This window comes from Bombina bombina, chromosome 4 (genome assembly GCF_027579735.1).
Source record: "Bombina bombina isolate aBomBom1 chromosome 4, aBomBom1.pri, whole genome shotgun sequence".
NCBI lineage: Eukaryota > Metazoa > Chordata > Amphibia > Anura > Bombinatoridae > Bombina > Bombina bombina.
In genome coordinates this window covers 636,242,310-636,260,230 of record NC_069502.1, presented here as the reverse complement: position 1 = coordinate 636,260,230, position 17,921 = coordinate 636,242,310, and the positions used below count along the sequence as shown (strand labels likewise).

Genomic DNA, 17,921 nt, shown 5'->3' with positions numbered 1-17,921 from the left:
CGGTCCCGCCCACCTCCCATCGGTAACGCTGCCCGTCTATTTCTGCACTGCTACACTCATGGGGCATGCAGAAATAGCGCAATCTCGCTACATTTAGCGAGATCAAGGCAGAGAGAGGCCCAGGACAGCAGTGTCGTACAGGGCATAATGACCAGCGTCGTACAGGGTACGGCGCTGGTCTTAAGGGGCTAATGAGTGGGACTGCTACAATACAAAAAAAAAGTACCAGAGCAGCAGGGGAGGGGGGAGGAGGAAGAGGGGGTATCCTGTATCATACTGTGGAGGTGGGATTAGAGGGTGGGAAAGCGATCTGGGAGGGGGAGGAGGGTAAATGAGGTGGGGGGCAGCTACACTACAGAGTGTTTTTTTTTTTTTTTTTTTTTTTTTTTAATACCTAAAATTGCCAAATTTTGGAAAATTTGGCAATTTGAGGTATTTCCTAAAATTCCTTATATGTGGAGGGAAACCTCCTGTAATTTACTTGGTGCTCTAAATAGCTATTTCCAGTTAAGAACAAAATTTGAGACACATACATACACATTGCTTAAGATGTATTTGTGTGTGTGTGTATATATATATATATATATATATATATATATATATATATATATATATATATATATATATATATATATATATATATATATATATATATATATATATTTTTTTTTTTTAGTACATGCATATTAATGTATTTGAATTTACAGTCATGTATACACATATAAAAACATTAATATATATGTACACATATATAAACGTGTGTGCATTATATCCCTTTGCCATTAAGCAGATAAAAAAAAACATGATAAAACATATTTATGCATTATTCATATTTAATAAAGATTTTAACTATGTATTTACTGTAAATATTTTACATTTACTAATGCGAATATGCCATGATATAGGCGAGATGGGTCTTTGTTTTTCAACTTTTTTTCCTCCATTGACTTCTTTGGGGAATGTGAAAATACGATGGAGTTTGCACAATCTCGGGTGTTAGTTTTTTTTTTTCCCCACTTTTTTTTTTCTCTCCATTGATCTCTATGGGGGAATACATGCACGCGCACGCAGGAAATTAAGTTTGTTTTTTGCACTATTCGGGTTAACGCAAGTGCAAAATATGTTTGTGTTTTTTTTTCAATTACGCAAAAAAAGTGCCACTTTTAATCTAGGCCATTGTTGTGTACTAGTTTAATAAAAGTACACTTTTAAACTATACACTAATACAATTTGATCATTAGAATTTTCATTTATAATTTAATTTATTCTTAGGATGTTTTAAAAATGTCAAAAGTGAATACTAAATTATATAAAAATTGTATTTTAACACATTATTAATTTATTTTGATTAAGGGAAAAAAGCGTACTCAGAATGTGCCTCCAGATCACCCCCCACAGACCATCTTTTGTACGAAGGGGAAGGGGTAGAGGAGGGGGGGACCCACCCAACAGAATATGCATATGCAACTGAAGTGTAGTTAGGATTAATTATCTGAAATGCACCAGTTACCTTTTATGTTTTCATTTAAGACATATAGACTATTTTTAAATGGGTAAATGATGCTGTCTCTAACGACAGCTGGCAAGTACTTAAGGTAAGCCTCCTATTTATGAAGAAAACGTTTAATTCGCTTTTCTGGGTCTCCTTTTGTGTCCGCTTGCTCAACCAGCATCTGGGTGAAAAAACACGTTAGTATTACTTCAGTTCTTCCTTTTTAGGTATGTGAAAACCCTCAAACTATGTATTTATTTTAATTTAATTTTTTTTATAGTTTTTAGAAAGTTGTTAGAAACTCAAGTTGTTAGAAAACCAGGTGTTTCGCATGTGTAACTTATGTCCCTTTAAAAGAATAAAATAGTTAAACTTGAAATATGCATGAGTGCATTTCAGTTTTAAATATAAGAATTTTTGCAACAAACCTGCTTTAGCAAAAATGCTTATAGTAAAATGTATATCTGTTTCAGTGGCATATATACATATGCTGCACTTACCCATTATCCACCCACGTTCAAATGCTGCACCTGTTCAGAGAGCTTGTGGTAGTATGATGTATGATGGAAATTGAGTAATCACTGGCTATCTGAGGAGGTGCACTAGGAACGCACAGTATATGTTCCTGAAACAGTGATAAGTTTTACTATAAAACATTTTTGCTAACATAAATATATTGCAAAAATGATTCTATTCAGAATTGTAATGCACTTATACACATTTCAGTTTCATATATGTCCCTTTAACTTATTCAAGCAAACTAAACTCTTATGGATTGATTGAAATGCCATAGAAAAGGAAGCTAAAAAACACACACGCTCAATTTAACTATTAACGTTTGCACAGCAAACTCTAATAGATGAGAATGGGGGTGTTCTAAAATAAATTGTCTTCCATAGGAATGTGTCCACCACGTCAATTCCGGTGGACACGTTCAGCTGCTGGAGGTTTGTGGCGCTCACTGCGCATGGCTTATGTGCTGATATTTTAATATGCATCCTTTAATATATGAACCTAAGCATTAAAGGGACACTGAACCCAATTTTTTTCTTTCATGATTCAGATAGAGCATGCAGTTTTAAGCAACTTTCTAATTTACTCCTAAGATCGGCCCATCTTTGGTTCAGCACCTGGGTAGCGCTTGCTGATTGCTGGCTAAATGTAGCCACCACTCATAAAGCGCTATCCTGGGTGCTGAACCAAAAATGGGCCAGCTCATAAGCTTGCAATCCTGCTTTTTAAAATAAAGATACCAAGATAGCGAAGAAAATTTGATAATAGGAGTAAATTAGAGCAAGCTATTTTAAGCAACTTTCTATCTGAAATATTTTTTTTTTATGTTTAGTATCTGTTTAACATACGTCCTTATATTGTCACTTACAGCTGTTTCATGAAAGAGTCAACCTGATAGGACATTGGTTTGACCTCTGGACAGACAAGCAACGCAAACAGTTCTTACATTCCATACTAATGAGGAGTAGCAGATCGCAATTAAAGTAAGTACATGGTGTGAGGGTATTTAACATATAAATGTCTGATAGAAGAAACAATATTTACAGACTGCATTTCCCCCTCGCACACACTTTTATATGGGGAAAAAGGTCTTATTGTTCCTTTACATATTTCCTTTGTTTAAACTATTTTAGCTAACCATTTCTAAAGCTTTAATGAATTTATACCAGGGACTGTAATTTCAAACCTAGATATTCTGCAAGATGAATATAATTTGCACACACACATTTAGTGAATATTTATTCTTGTTTTATTTAAAGGTTTGTGCAAGATTGGTTCACAGAAGAAGTCCCTGTTACCAAACTAGACTTTACTACAGTGTTGCCTAGGTTCCTCTCTTTGTACATAATGTCCTTCCTCAATCCTCAGGATCTCTGCTCAGCTGCTCAAGTCACTTGGCATTGGAAGTTCCTCTCTGAACAGGTAAGTGGTTAGAAATACACCTAACTACATAAGAACACAGATATGTCAGGTCACACCAATCCCTATGTCCTAGACTAAATCTAAAAGAGGCGCCTACCAAAGTGTAAGGAAATATATCATATATTATAAAAATATATCAAAAATAAAAATTGAAAAAAACAGATAAAAAAATAATAAATAAAAGTGGCAATGTAAAATACAATTATAAATTATACAATCAAGGGCAACAAGTAAGTAAGTCCAATGAGCATGCAATGTAATGATATGCAACTAGAAACAATATGTGTGAGGATGCACACAAGCGTATATATGGACACAGTCCAACAATTCACCAGGTCTCTCCTCAATCAAGGGCAATCAGTGGACCAATGGATCACGGGAGGACCTCTCCGGTACGGTATCCAAACAGGAATTACGTAGCAGCAAGATAGGGTTAAAAGGTTTTATTAAAACACGGTTAAAACCATACAGCAACGCGTTTCTGTGTCACAGCACCGTTTCCTCAGTCTATACAAACAATCGGCTGCTAAATTTAAAAGCACACATAACCAATCGAGTGGGTGCGCCGGATAACACACCCATTCTGATGTCATAACCAATCAGGAGGTGTGGGGATTGCCACCCATTCTGAAGTCAAAGGGATAACAAACCAATAAGCTATCTATTTAATGGGACGTGATTAGTATCTTTCTCAATAGAGTGCCGTATTGTAAACTTAATGGTAAAAAGTATTACGAAATGAATCATGTAAACCGGGAGACATTAAATCTACCTGTAATGTTTGTTAAAGTACTGATGGTTCCAATCTCACCCGATATCAGGTCACAAAAGGATTCCCAGATCATAGGAATAAAAACCTAGTTTTAAAGAGATAACCCATGCAAATAATGCACATTCAGGTCTAGACATTCAGACCCGCTGTATTAAAAACCGATGAGATATATAGAAAAACAGTGATACTAGAACTAGTATGTACTGTATATACATGAAGGGAGATTAAAAGGGCAAGTAATAAGAAAGGTTTAAAAAAGATATAAGATAATATCAGAACATGGCCAGAAATAAAATCAAATATGAAATGTGTAACTTGCTAAAGATAAAAAATAGGATGTCCTTATACATATTAATAGAAAGTGTCTTATATAAGGTTCATAAATAAGAATAAATAATAAATGTAGAGTATGTGGATATGCATAACAACTATATATATATATATATATATATATATATATATATATATATATATATATAAAATAATAATTCATAATCTAAGTATGTAAATGAAAAGCGAAAGAACAATTAAATGTGTACATGTGCTTACAATTGATAGCGGATAAATATATAACATTACAAGAGTCGTTAGCTCAAGAGACATAAAAGTGTAGTGAAAAGGAATAGAGGGATATGTAATAATGAAATATGTGAAGACCTAAAGGTTGTATAAGTAGAGTGCGTAAAGCGAAGAAAATTATCTATAATAATCCGTGCTGAAATAAAGTTTATAAAATTATGTAAATATTCAGGTCAAGCCGAATAATAGAAAACATTTGTCCTAATAGTTTAAATCTAATAGGAAGATGGAGCTAAAAGATGTGTGCTCCTGCTGTGGTGCTGTTTGTGGGTCTGCCGGATGACTCCGGCCTGTCTGTTGAGCATGTGGTAGTGCTTTTCCACATGTGAGTAGGTCTAATCTACCCCCTCACCCTTGCTTGTTTTTCTGATCTATACCATGAGGCGCATTCTAATTTTTGTATTTTACACCTAAATACATGCAGCAAGTCTAAGCCAAAACCAGTATAGAATTAGCCTTAAACACTGCTAACAAGAATGTGATATAACAATGAAACCGTTCCCCTGTACCTTGCCATCATAGGCCCCACGCTGCTCCTTGTTACTCACTACTGTTATTGCACAACCTCTGGTGAGTTAGTACAGCGCTTCCCTCTGCAAGTCACATAAATCTGTTGTGCCAACGCTGTATGAAGCTAAGTTTTACACTGCGCTAAAACACTGCTCTGTTATGAGTTTTTTTTTTTTTTTGTTTTTTTTTTAATACACTTTAACATGGACATTGTAACCAACCATACTCACCAGCACATCTCTAGTCATAACTACATACTAAAAGCTGCTCTTATAAAATTGTACAGTAAAAACCTACTTGTTTTACAAAGAATATTAATTGATGTTATCTATCAGAGAAATTCAGTGTCATTCATTACACGGCATGCTCTGCTTTACCTAGTTTAAATACAGTATGGCAGATCTTACAGTACAATTCATCATACTACAATCAGACTAGGTAAAGCTTTAACTCTTAACATCCCTTTACATGATTATCCTAATAGGTAACTCCCAATAAACTATGAACCCCAAACTACCTTCAATATATGATCTACCCTTTGGTAAACCCTATCAAATAAATAGCACCTAACCTCTCACATTTAACAAAATAAAATAGTCCTTGCACAAATTAGACAATAGACAAACATTAAATAATTGTAAATAAACATAACACTCAAAAGAGTGGTGAGCCCTGTATTTTATAATTATTACTGCCTTGAAAAATAATATGAAAAAAATCCTTAGAACATTGATATCCCCATACACACTAATATTTATTGAATAAACAGCCACACAGTTTAAAACACTTAAACTTTAGCTCTATAAATTATCATAGTATTAATGTGGAAAATAATAATCTGAAGTGGGAATTGCAAATATCGTAATTACCTGTTAAATAAATATAAGAGAGGCTCCTACAATCTGGGAGCCATATTAAGTATTAGCACTACAGTGCAAGTATGGCTGCAAACTAATCCTAATCCAAGACTCACAATTGTAAGGAATATATATATATATATATATATATATATATATATATATATATATATATATATATATATATATATATATATATATATATATATATATATATATATATATATATATATATATATATATATATATATATATAAAGAAATATTGGTAAGGTAAGCATATATATATATATATATATATACTTTATACCAATTGTAGCACAGTAAAATCGTATATATGGTCAGCAACTTGCATATTGTTCTGTTACAGCAGAATACCCTTAATATTTAGTAGTTGATGAGTTGTTGTTGTTGGTTTTTTTTTTTTTTTTTTTTTTTTTTTTTTAACTTTCATTGTAAGTAAGGCATAGGATTTCTAATTTATTCATAGAAAACTAAACATGTCATTTAAAAAATATAGGATTGTCTGTGGATGCCAAAATGTACCAAGTTTGGCTGGTTCCTGCCTTACACTCCCTCAGACAATGAATATGGAGCTTGGAAGAGACACTACATTTCATGTGCATCTACTTTAGATTATTTGACCCCAAGAGAAGCTGCGGAGACATATGGAACTCTGAATGAACTTAAGAAAGAAGATGAGGAAAGACTCCAGGAAAAATGGCTTCGGAAATTGCTTCGTGAGAGACTAGCGTTGCATAAAAGTTAGTTACGTTGTTTCAATATGACTTTGTGCGCACACAAATGCAATTACATAGACATATATATTTTTTATTACTGTACTTTTTATGGGGTATAATTTGGACACATACAGGGCACATAAAAATGATAACTCATTGATAGCTGTTTGCATCCACACTGCCTAAAATTAATGCACTTTGTGTTTTACTGATGTGGTTTTTATTGGCATCAATGGGTTTAAAGGAACAGTCAACTCCAAAAAAAACTTTCATGATTCAGATAGAGAATGTAATTTTAAACAATTTTCCAATATACTTTTATCACCAATTTTGCTTTGTTCTCTTGGTATTAGTTGAAAGCTAAACCTAGGAGGTTCATATGCTAATTTCTAAGCCCTTAAAGGCCGCCTCTTCTCTCAGGGCATTTTGACAGTTTTTCACCACTAGAGGGTGTTTAGGTGAGTTGGCTATGATTGGCTAAAATGTACAGTATGTCTGTCAAAAGAACTGAAATAAGGGGGCAGTTTGCAGAGGCTTAGATACAAGGTAATCAGAGGTAAAAAGTGTATTTATATAACTGTGTTGGTTGTGCAAAACTAGGAAATGGGTAATAAAGGGATTATCTATTTTTAAACAATAAAAATTCTGGTGTAGACTGTCCCTTTAAATAAATCACTGATATGTATTTCACTGGCAAACAAGGGTAAACAAATCACTGGTGTGTGTGATTATGGTGTCTAAGGAGGTTACAAATAACAGCTGTGTTTCATCAAGTTGGATTAGATAATTTGATACTGCTGTGTGTGCTACTGGCATCCAAGTGGATAAATATCACTGGTCTGTATGTTACTGGCATCTGGGAGATCACAAAATATTGCTGTGTGTTACTGGCATCCAGTGGAGTTAGAAATTGGTGCTGTGTGTTGGTTACTGGCATCCAATGGAGTTAAAAATTACTGCTGTGTATATTAACTGGCATTAAAGGGGATTAACAAGCAGTTCTCAGCATGTGATAATGGAATTTAAGGGGTTTAAAAGTCTAATCTGTGTTAAAAGGGGTTCTTTCTGGGTGATAAAAATACTGCTGTATGCTTTTCTTTAAAGAGTAAAATTACTGCTCATATGTTAAAAAATAATTTATTTATTTTTGGAACAGGGCCGAGGGTGGGCTTTTGTGGGATTATCATATGTGCCCATGGGGGCATCCGCTGGTATTTATGCAATATTGCTAGATATCAGTTTTGCACATCATTTCCATAATGCTTATATTCATATATAGTAGAAGGTTTTTAAATACTAAGTAGAATGAATATTATGTGACTCCATAATTTCTAAAAACGGTTTCTTTCTCAAATTTCAAATATAAAATGACCTATGAAATTTACAGTATCTCACAAAAGTGAGTAAACCCCTCACATTTTTGTAAATATTTTATTAAATCTTTTCATGTGACAACACTGAAGAAATTACACTTTGCTACAATGTAAAGTAGTGAGTGTACAGCCTGTTTAACAGTGTAAATTTGCTCTCCCCTAAAAATAACTCAACACACAGCCATTAATGTCTAAACTCTTGGCAACAAATGTGAGTACACTCCTAAGTGGAAATGTCCAAATTGGCCCCAATTATGAGTGCTGCCAGCATTGGTGCAGAGGTTGAAGGGGTGGGGGGTGAGCCAGTCAGTGCTCAGACCATACGCCGCACACTGCATCAAATTGGTCTGCATGGCTGTCGTCCCAGAAGGAAGCCTATTCTAAAGATGATGCACAAGAAAGCCTGCAAACTGTTTGCTGAAGACAAGGAGACTAAGGACATGGATTACTGGAACCATGTCCTGTGGTCCGATGAGACCAAGATAAACTTATTTGGTTCAGATGGTGTCAAGTGTGTGTGGCGGCAACCAGGTGAGGAGTACAAAGACAATTGTGTCTTGCCTACAGTCAACATGGTTGTGGGAGTGTCATGATCTGGGCCTGCATGAGTTAGACAGGCTGTACACCCACTACTTTACATTGTAGCAAAGTGTCATTTCTTCAGTGTTGCCACATAAAAAGATATAAAATATTTACAAAAATGTGAGGGGTGTACTCACTTTTATGAGATACTGTATATATTATAATTATTTATTATTATTTGTAAAGCATCAACATATAGTTCCATAGATCAAAGGTCACCAACCTTTCAGACCTCAGGGATCACTAAACTCACAATTTTGAATCCCATGGACCACTATCATGAATTTTTTTTAAAAAGGTACAAACCTCTATAGTGTGTGTTTTTTTTTTTTTTTTTTTTTTTTTTTTTTTTTATATATATATATATATATATATATATATATATATATATATATATATATATATATATACTGTACATAACTAGTATATTCATAGCTAAGTTTACATTATGTATATATTTACACATTTTTAAGAATTATTTTTTGGGATTAACTAACTGAATGACAGAATTAAGGGTGAGTGCCAACTTTTGAGCTGGAAACAGAGAAGCAGAAAGTGGGGAAAAAATAATTGTTTAAAAGGACCACAAGACTTCCAAGTTACCTCCCCAGTTAGGAATTATTCAAAACTACTTATGATCATGGACAGACATTGAAGTCATAAATTAAGTTTATATCAGAAAGGATGTGAGCTAACCATGGCTGATGTTACTTGCAATTACTATAATACTAGTGAGATATAGTGATGTCCCGAACTGTTCGCCCGCGAACGGTTCACAGCGAACATAGCTTGTTCGCGTTTATGGGAAAACACATGGCGATGTTCGATCCGCCCCTATGTGTCATCATTGAGGAAACTTTGACCCTGTATGTCACAGCCGTCTGACACATTAGAGCCAATCAACATCAGACACTCCCTCACAGACCCTCCCAGCTACTCGGAATCCGCCATTTTAGACTCATAACGACCTTGCTTTCTTAATGAGAGGACGTGTTGTGTTTTTGCTCCTGACATTAATAGGAAAAACATAGCTAGGCTAGTGTATTTAGTGTCCACTACAGTCCAGAAGGACTCCACTCATCTCTGCTGCAAGCACAGCACCCCAAAAAGCCCTTTTTAGGGCTATATTTCGTGCCTTTTTTTTTTTTTTTATTAGCATTTTTCTGGCTTTCAGGCTGTGTGTTTAAGGCTCACAGCATATGCTGTGATTACTGCCACCACTGATATCTCCCTAACAACATTAGTTTAAATTTAACTAACCAAAAAATTTAATTATTTTGCTAGTGTAATTTTTTCATTTTCTATCAGGCCTGTGTCACACAGCATATACTCTGGTTCATTGCTCTGTGCCAGCCACCAGTGTTAATATCTGTTTATAACATTATTTTAAATTTAAAAAAAAAAAAAAAAAAATATTTTGCTAGTGTAATCTAATTACATTTACTATCAGGCCTGTGTCTGTCAGGCTCACTCAGCATTAATATACCTCATTTTTTTTCCCCGGTCTTTTGGTTAATTGGTCTGTGCCAGGCAGCCACCCAGCACTCATATCTTCTTCACCTTAATTTAAATATATATATTTTTTTTTTTTAAATTTGTTTGATAGTGTAATCTAATATAATTTTCTAGCAGGCCTGTGTGTTTTGCTGACATACAGAGCCTACTGTGTTTACTTGCTGCCCTCCCTAGTCTATGAGCCACGACTCATGTGTTTAACCTTTTTTTAATTCCCCCCCCCCAAAAATAATTTAAATCATTTTTCTAGTGTAATCTAATAGTATTTTCTATCAGGCTTGTGTGTATCTGATTTACAGAGCCTACTGTTTTTAATAGCTGCCCTTCCAAGGCTATCAGCCATGACTCATATGTATGTGCTTAACCTTTTTCTTTAAATTACCAAAAAAAAGTCTTTAAATCATTATGCTAGTGTAATCTAATTTTATTTTCTATCAGGCCTGTGTCTAACTGTCTATCTGACTTGCACAGCATACTGTTGTTAATTGCTGCCCTACGTAGCAGCCAGCCAGTGCGACCACTCATAGAGTCATATGTGCATTGCACTTCTTAACCTAATTTTAATATTAAAATCTAAAATTTTAAAATATTTTGCTTGTGTAATCTAACTTCATTTTCTATCAGGCCTGTGTTTTTGTCACTTACACAGCATACTGACTCATATCTGCCAGCCTGTGTGCCAGGCCCAACTAGCCAATTAGTGGCACCAATCATAATTCTTGTAACAGTATATAAAAAAATAAAAATCATAATATTTTTTGGACTGCAAATATTCAGTCTCCTAGTGCCATTGAATTGCATTTACCTCCTGCCTGCCACTGCCAGCCTTTTGTGCCAGGCCGTCTAGCCAACTATTTACACCAATTATAATTGTTGTAACAGACAGTATAGTTACTAATTAAAATTAAAAAAAAATTGATTGTTGATCTTAATCCTCAGTTTGCTCGTGCCCTAGAATTGCACTTTTCTACTGCCTTCCAAGCCTGTGTGCCAGGCCCACCTAGCCAATTATTGCCAGCAATCATATTTCTTTTAACAGTATTGCAAAAATTGTCAATCATCACTGTTTTGACTGTCGGTATTCAGTCTCCTAGTGTCCTTGAATTGCATTTACCTCCTGCCTGCCAGCCTTTTGTGCCAGGCCGTCTTGCCAACTATTTACACCAATCATAATTGTTGTCACAGTATAGTTACTAATTTAAAATTAAAAAATTCTTGATTGTTGATCTTAATCCTCAGTTTGCTCGTGCCCTAGAATTGCACTTTTCTACTGCCTTCCAAGCCTGTGTGCCAGGCCGCCTTGAAAAATATTTACACCAATCATATTTGTTGTCACAGTATTCTTAATAATTAAAAATTTAAATTTTTGGTAATAGTTGTTGTGAATCCTCAGGCCTAGATTTGGAGTTTTGTCGGTAACAACCCGCATAGCTAACGCCGGGTTTTTTCTGGCCGCACCATAAAAATAACTCTGGTATTGAGAGTCCACATAAAGGCTGCGTTAGGCTCCAAAAAAGGAGCGTAGAGCATATTTAACGCAGCTTCAACTCTCGATACCAGAGTTGCTTACGCAAGCGGCCAGCCTCAAAAACGTGGCTGTTTGAGCTGAAAAAAAACCTAACACCTGCAAAAAAGCCGCGTTCAGCTCCTAACGCAGCCCCATTGTTTGCTATGCGGAAACACTTCCTATGTCTGCACCTAACATGTACCCCGAGTCTAAACACCCCTAACCTTACACTTATTAACCCCTATTCTGCCGCCCCGTAAACCGCCGCTACTTACATTATCCCTATGTACCCCTAATCTGCTGCCCTAACATCGCCGACCCCTATATTATATTTATTAACCCCTAATCTGCCCCCCACAACGTCGCCTCCACCTGCCTACACTTATTAACCCCTAATCCGCCTCACTAACCCTATAATAAATAGTATTAACCCCTAATCTGCCCTCCCTAACATCACCGACACCTAACTTCAAACATTAACCCCTAATCTGCCGACTGGAGCTCACCGCTATTCTGATAAATGTATTAACCCCTAAAGCTAAGTCTAACCCTAACACTAACACCCCCCTAAATTAAATATAATTTAAATCTAACGAAATTAATTAACTCTTATTAAATAAATTATTCCTATTTAAAGCTAAATACTTACCTGTAAAATAAATCCTAATATAGCTACAATATAAATTATAATTATATTATAGCTATTTTAGGATTAATATTTATTTTACAGGTAACTTTGTATTTATTTTAACCAGGTACAATAACTATTAAACAGTTAAGAACTATTTAATAGCTAAAATAGTTAAAATAATTACAAAATTACCTGTAAAATAAATCCTAACCTAAGTTACAATTAAACCTAACACTACACTATCAATAAATTAATTAAATACAATTCCTACAAATAAATACAATGAAATAAACTAAAGTACAAAAAATAAAAAAGAACTAAGTTACAAAAAATAAAAAAATATTTACAAACATAAGAAAAATATTACAACAATTTTAAACTAATTACACCTACTCTAAGCCCCCTAATAAAATAACAAAGCCCCCCAAAATAAAAAAATGCCCTACCCTATTCTAAATTACTAAAGTTCAAAGCTCTTTTACCTTACCAGCCCTGAACAGGGCCCTTTGCGGGGCATGCCCCAAGAAGTTCAGCTCTTTTGCCTGTAAAAAAAAAAACATACAATACCCAAGCCCCCCAACATTACAACCCACATACCCCTAATCTAACCCAAACCCCCCTTAAATAAACCTAACACTAAGCCCCTGAAGATCTTCCTACCTTGTCTTCACCTCACCAGGTTCACCGATCTGTCCAGAAGAGCTCCTCTGATGTCCTGATCCAAGCCCAAGCGGGGGGCTGAAGAGGTCCATGATCCGGCTGAAGTCTTCATCCAAGCGGGGCAGAAGAGGCCTTCCATCCGATTGAAGTCTTCATCCAAGCGGGATCTTCTATGGTCATCCATCCGGAGCGGCAGGATCCTGAAGACCTCCGACGCGGAACATCCATCCTGGCCGACGACTGAACGACGAATGACGGTTCCTTTAAATGACGTCATCCAAGATGGCGTCCCTCGAATTCCGATTGGCTGATAGGATTCTATCAGCCAATCGGAATTAAGGTAGGAATATTCTGATTGGCTGATGGAATCAGCCAATCAGATTGAGCTCGCATTCTATTGGCTGTTCCGATCAGCCAATAGAATGCAAGCTCAATCCGATTGGCTGATCCGATCAGCCAATCGGATTGAACTTGATTCTGATTGGCTGACTCCATCAGCCAATCAGAATATTCCTACCTTAATTCCGATTGGCTGATAGAATCCTATCAGCCAATCGGAATTCGAGGGACGCCATCTTGGATGACGTCATTTAAAGGAACCGTCATTCGTCGGCCAGGATTGATGTTCCGCGTCGGAGGTCTTCAGGATCCTGCCACTCCGGATGGATGACCATAGAAGATCCCGCTTGGATGAAGACTTCAATCGGATGGAAGACCTCTTCTGCCCCGCTTGGATGAAGACTTCAGCCGGATCATGGACCTCTTCAGCCCCCCGCTTGGGCTTGGATCAGGACATCGGAGGAGCTCTTCTGGACACATCGGTGAACCCGGTGAGGTTTATTTAAGGGGGTTTGGGTTAGATTAGGGGTATGTGGGTGGTGGGTTGTAATGTTGGGGGGCTTGGGTATTTTATTAGGGGGCTTAGAGTAGGTGTAATTAGTTTAAAATTGTTGTAATATTTTTCTTATGTTTGTAAATATTTTTTTATTTTTTCTAACTTAGTTCTTTTTTATTTTTTGTACTTTAGCAAGTTTATTTAATTGTATTTATTTGTAGGAATTGTATTTAATTAATTTATTGATAGTGTAGTGTTAGGTTAATTGTAAGTAATTGTAGGTAGTTTATTTAATTAATTTATTGATAGTGTAGTGTTTAATTGTAACTTAGGTTAGGATTTATTTTACAGGTAATTTTGTAATTATTTTAGCTATTTAAATAGTTCTTAACTATTTAAGTTATTGTACCTGGTTAAAATAAATACAAAGTTACCTGTAAAATAAATATTAATCCTAAAATAGCTATAATATAATTATAATTTATATTGTATATTAGGATTTATTTTACAGGTAAGTATTTAGCTTTAAATAGGAATAATTTATTTAATAAGAGTTAATTAATTTCGTTAGATTTAAATTATATTTAACTTAGGGGGGTGTTAGTGTTAGGGTTAGACTTAGCTTTAGGGGTTAATACATTTATTAGAATAGCGGTGAGCTCCAGTCGGCAGATTAGGGGTTAATGTTTGAAGTTAGGTGTCGGCGATGTTAGGGAGGGCAGATTAGGGGTTAATACTATTTATTATAGGGTTAGTGAGGCGGATTAGGGGTTAATAAGTGTAGGCAGGTGGAGGCGACGTTGAGGGGGGCAGATTAGGGGTTAATAAATATAATATAGGGGTCGGCGGTGTTAGGGGCAGCAGATTAGGGGTACATAAGTATAATGTAGGTGGCGGTCGGCAGATTAGGGGTTAATTATTGTAGGTAGCTGGCTGCGACGTTGTGGGGGGCAGGTTTGGTGCTAATAAATATAATATAGGGGTCGGCGGTGTTAGGGGCAGCAGATTAGGGGTACATAAGTATAACGTAGGTGGCGGTCGGCAGATTAGGGGTTAAAAAAATGTAATCGAGTGTCGGCGATGTGGGGGGACCTCGGTTTAGGGGTACATAGGTAGTTTATGGGTGTTAGTGTACTTTAGAGTACAGTAGTTAAGAGCTTTATAAACCGGCGTTAGCCCAGAAAGCTCTTAACTACTGACGTTTTTTTTTCCTGTGGCTGGAGTTTTGTCGTTAGATGTCTAACGCTCACTTCAGACACGACTCTAAATTCCGGAGTTAGAAAAATCCCATTGAAAAGATAGGATACGCAATTTACGTAAGGGGATCTGCGGTATGGAAAAGTCGCGGCTGAAAAGTGAGCGTTAGACCCTATTTTGAGTGACTCCAAATACCGGAGGTAGCCTAAAACCAGCGTTAGGAGCCTCTAACGCTGGTTTTCACGGCTAACGCCAAACTCCAAATCTAGGCCTCAGTTTGCTGGTGCCATTGAATTGCACTTTCCTCCTGCCTTTTGGGAATGTTAGTTGATTTAGGCCCATTATGGCTTAAAAGCAGACTCTGCATAAACTATGTAATTTTCCATGGGAGTTTTGCCAGGGATCCCCCTCCAGCATGCGACAGTCCAGGTGTTAGTACCCTTGAAACAACTTTTCCATCACTATTGTGGCCAGAAAGAGTCCTTGTAGGTTTTAAAGTTCGCCTGCCTTTTGAATTCAATGGCGAAAATTTTAGGTTCGCGACATCACTAGTGAGGTATGGCTGATCTGCTGGATGGCAATTTATGGAATTCAGGTGGAATGGCTTTGTGCGCCATTCCACCTGAATGAAAAATTAATTAATATTTAATAAAAAAAAAGGGGATGAAGACAAGCAGTGATGTAACTCCAACTGAAGGAATTAGGAAAACTACAACAATGAGTTAAAAATTACAATCTAGCTACACAAGTTGCGCAGTACTACGCAACGTGCATAGGGAGATAGTAATTTAACTCCTCCTCCTCCGTCGGTTTTCACTGATGGCCGGCCAGGCACTGTAGGAAGTTACCTTAGATTAAGCTGCAAATAGCCTCCCGCACCACTTTCTATAACATGCAGCAGGAACTGTAAAAAGGTTATTTTAAAATTGATACTGTTTCTGGCCACTTTGAAATGGCTGTTGAGCTCTGCCCACTGATGACATCACAATCTGGGCTGCATCTAGGCACTCTGCTGAATAGCATTGACAGTCTATTGAATCAGACTAGTGAGCCTTTTGTGATTGGATGCCATATGCAGCCCAGATTTCAATGTGTCGTCATTGGTCGGAGCTTGGCAGATATTTCAAAGTGGCCAGAAACAATATTCATTTTAAAATAACTTTTTTTTTTTACCATTCCTGCTAAATGATATAGAAAGGGTACAGGAGGCTATTGGCAGCTTAATCTAAGGTAAGACTTTAAGATGATTAAGGTGTACACTGCCCCTTTAATCACATAATGTATAATCCAAGTGGTGGTTGGGGGCTAAGATTTGAAGAGATTATATAAACTCCCAATAAACTTAAAAGGTATAATTATTCTTAAAATGCTGGTACTTCCTAAATTAATGCACCTAATGCAGAAAATTCCATTGCTTTAAAAAAAAAATAGATATTAAAAACAATAACAATTTTATGGAAATAAAAATAATAAAAAAGTCATTAGTACAATACTAAAATGTTGTAAGATAATAGAGCATTTTCTTTTTATGCTTTGATGTACCTTTAAATGCTACATAAAAAAAATAATTGGAAACACAACTCCAAGCCTCATAACACATAAACCAATCAATAGCCTTACCTCCTGTTATTCAATTATTCTTTCTACTAAGCTATAATAATTTACTTTATACCAATATTTTGGTATTGTTGAATCATTTAAAGGACAGTCTACTACACAATTTGTATTGTTTAAAAAGATAGATAATCCCTTTATTACCCATTTCCCAGTTTTGCATAACCAACACTGTTATATTAATACACTTTTTAATACACTTTTTACCTATGTGATTACCTTGTATCTAAGACTATGCAGACTGCCCCCTTGTTTTAGTTCTTTTGACAGGCATGCATTTTAGCCAATCAGTGCTGACTCCTATATATCTCCACTAGGGCTGGGCGATATGGGCAAAACAAAATTGTGATTTTTTTTTTTGATTTTTTTTTTAAACATTTTATCTTGACTGATAATGAGCCCTGCTCCTGTGCAGGAATCCAGTACAGGCATATAGCAGTAGGGGTGGGGGGCTGCTCCTTTCAGAAATGCTGTGCCTTGCTGATATCAAATACATTGTAGATGCAGTTAACCCAGCAGCTAGCTAGCAGAGGGGACAGAAGTTTTAGCATTTTTGGCAGCCGTGGGGTTAACTGCATCTGATAATGTATTTGAGCCGTTTCTCAGAGAGCAGGAGATTGTGTGGGAGGTTCCATAATTATTACATACCCTAAGTTTCAGACTGCAGACGTCCCTAGGGGGAAATATAAGTAAGTGGCTTTCTCTCCTCTTAACTCTCCTGCATGGGCTCTGCTTTTAGACCTCTGATCTCAGTAGCAGCCGATCAATCTATAAACAGGAAGTGAAAGTAAAACCGCCATTTTACAAATGTGTGCTAAAAGCAACCACTAGATGGAGCTGGTTTGCAAAAAATCACATACAAATCAACAGCTACATCTGAGGATTTATTTTTTTAGCAAAAAATTGCGAACTCTGTTTTTAAATCACGGCAATTAATCGCGGTTTTAAATCGCATATGCGATTAATCGTGCAGCCCTAAACTCCTAAATGTTATCTATATGGCACATTTGAACTAATACCCTCTAGCTGTGTAAAACTCTCAAAATGCACTGAGATAAGAGGTGGCCTTCAAGGGCCTAGAAATTAACATGCGCCTACCTAGGTTTAGCTTTCAACAAAGAAT

The 17,921-nt window shown here is 36.1% G+C and overlaps 1 protein-coding gene across 1 annotated transcript in view; it reads left to right on the top strand.

Annotated features, from left to right (window-relative positions):
* The window catches only part of ECT2L (epithelial cell transforming 2 like), a 140,311-nt gene that overhangs the window by 10,691 nt on the left and 111,699 nt on the right, over positions 1-17,921 (top strand). Inside the window, exons 2-4 of the mRNA XM_053712129.1 lie at positions 2,876-2,988; positions 3,265-3,427; positions 6,665-6,908. Coding sequence (XP_053568104.1) covers positions 2,876-2,988; positions 3,265-3,427; positions 6,665-6,908 — 520 coding nt within the window. The remainder of the gene's footprint in view (positions 1-2,875; positions 2,989-3,264; positions 3,428-6,664; positions 6,909-17,921) is intronic.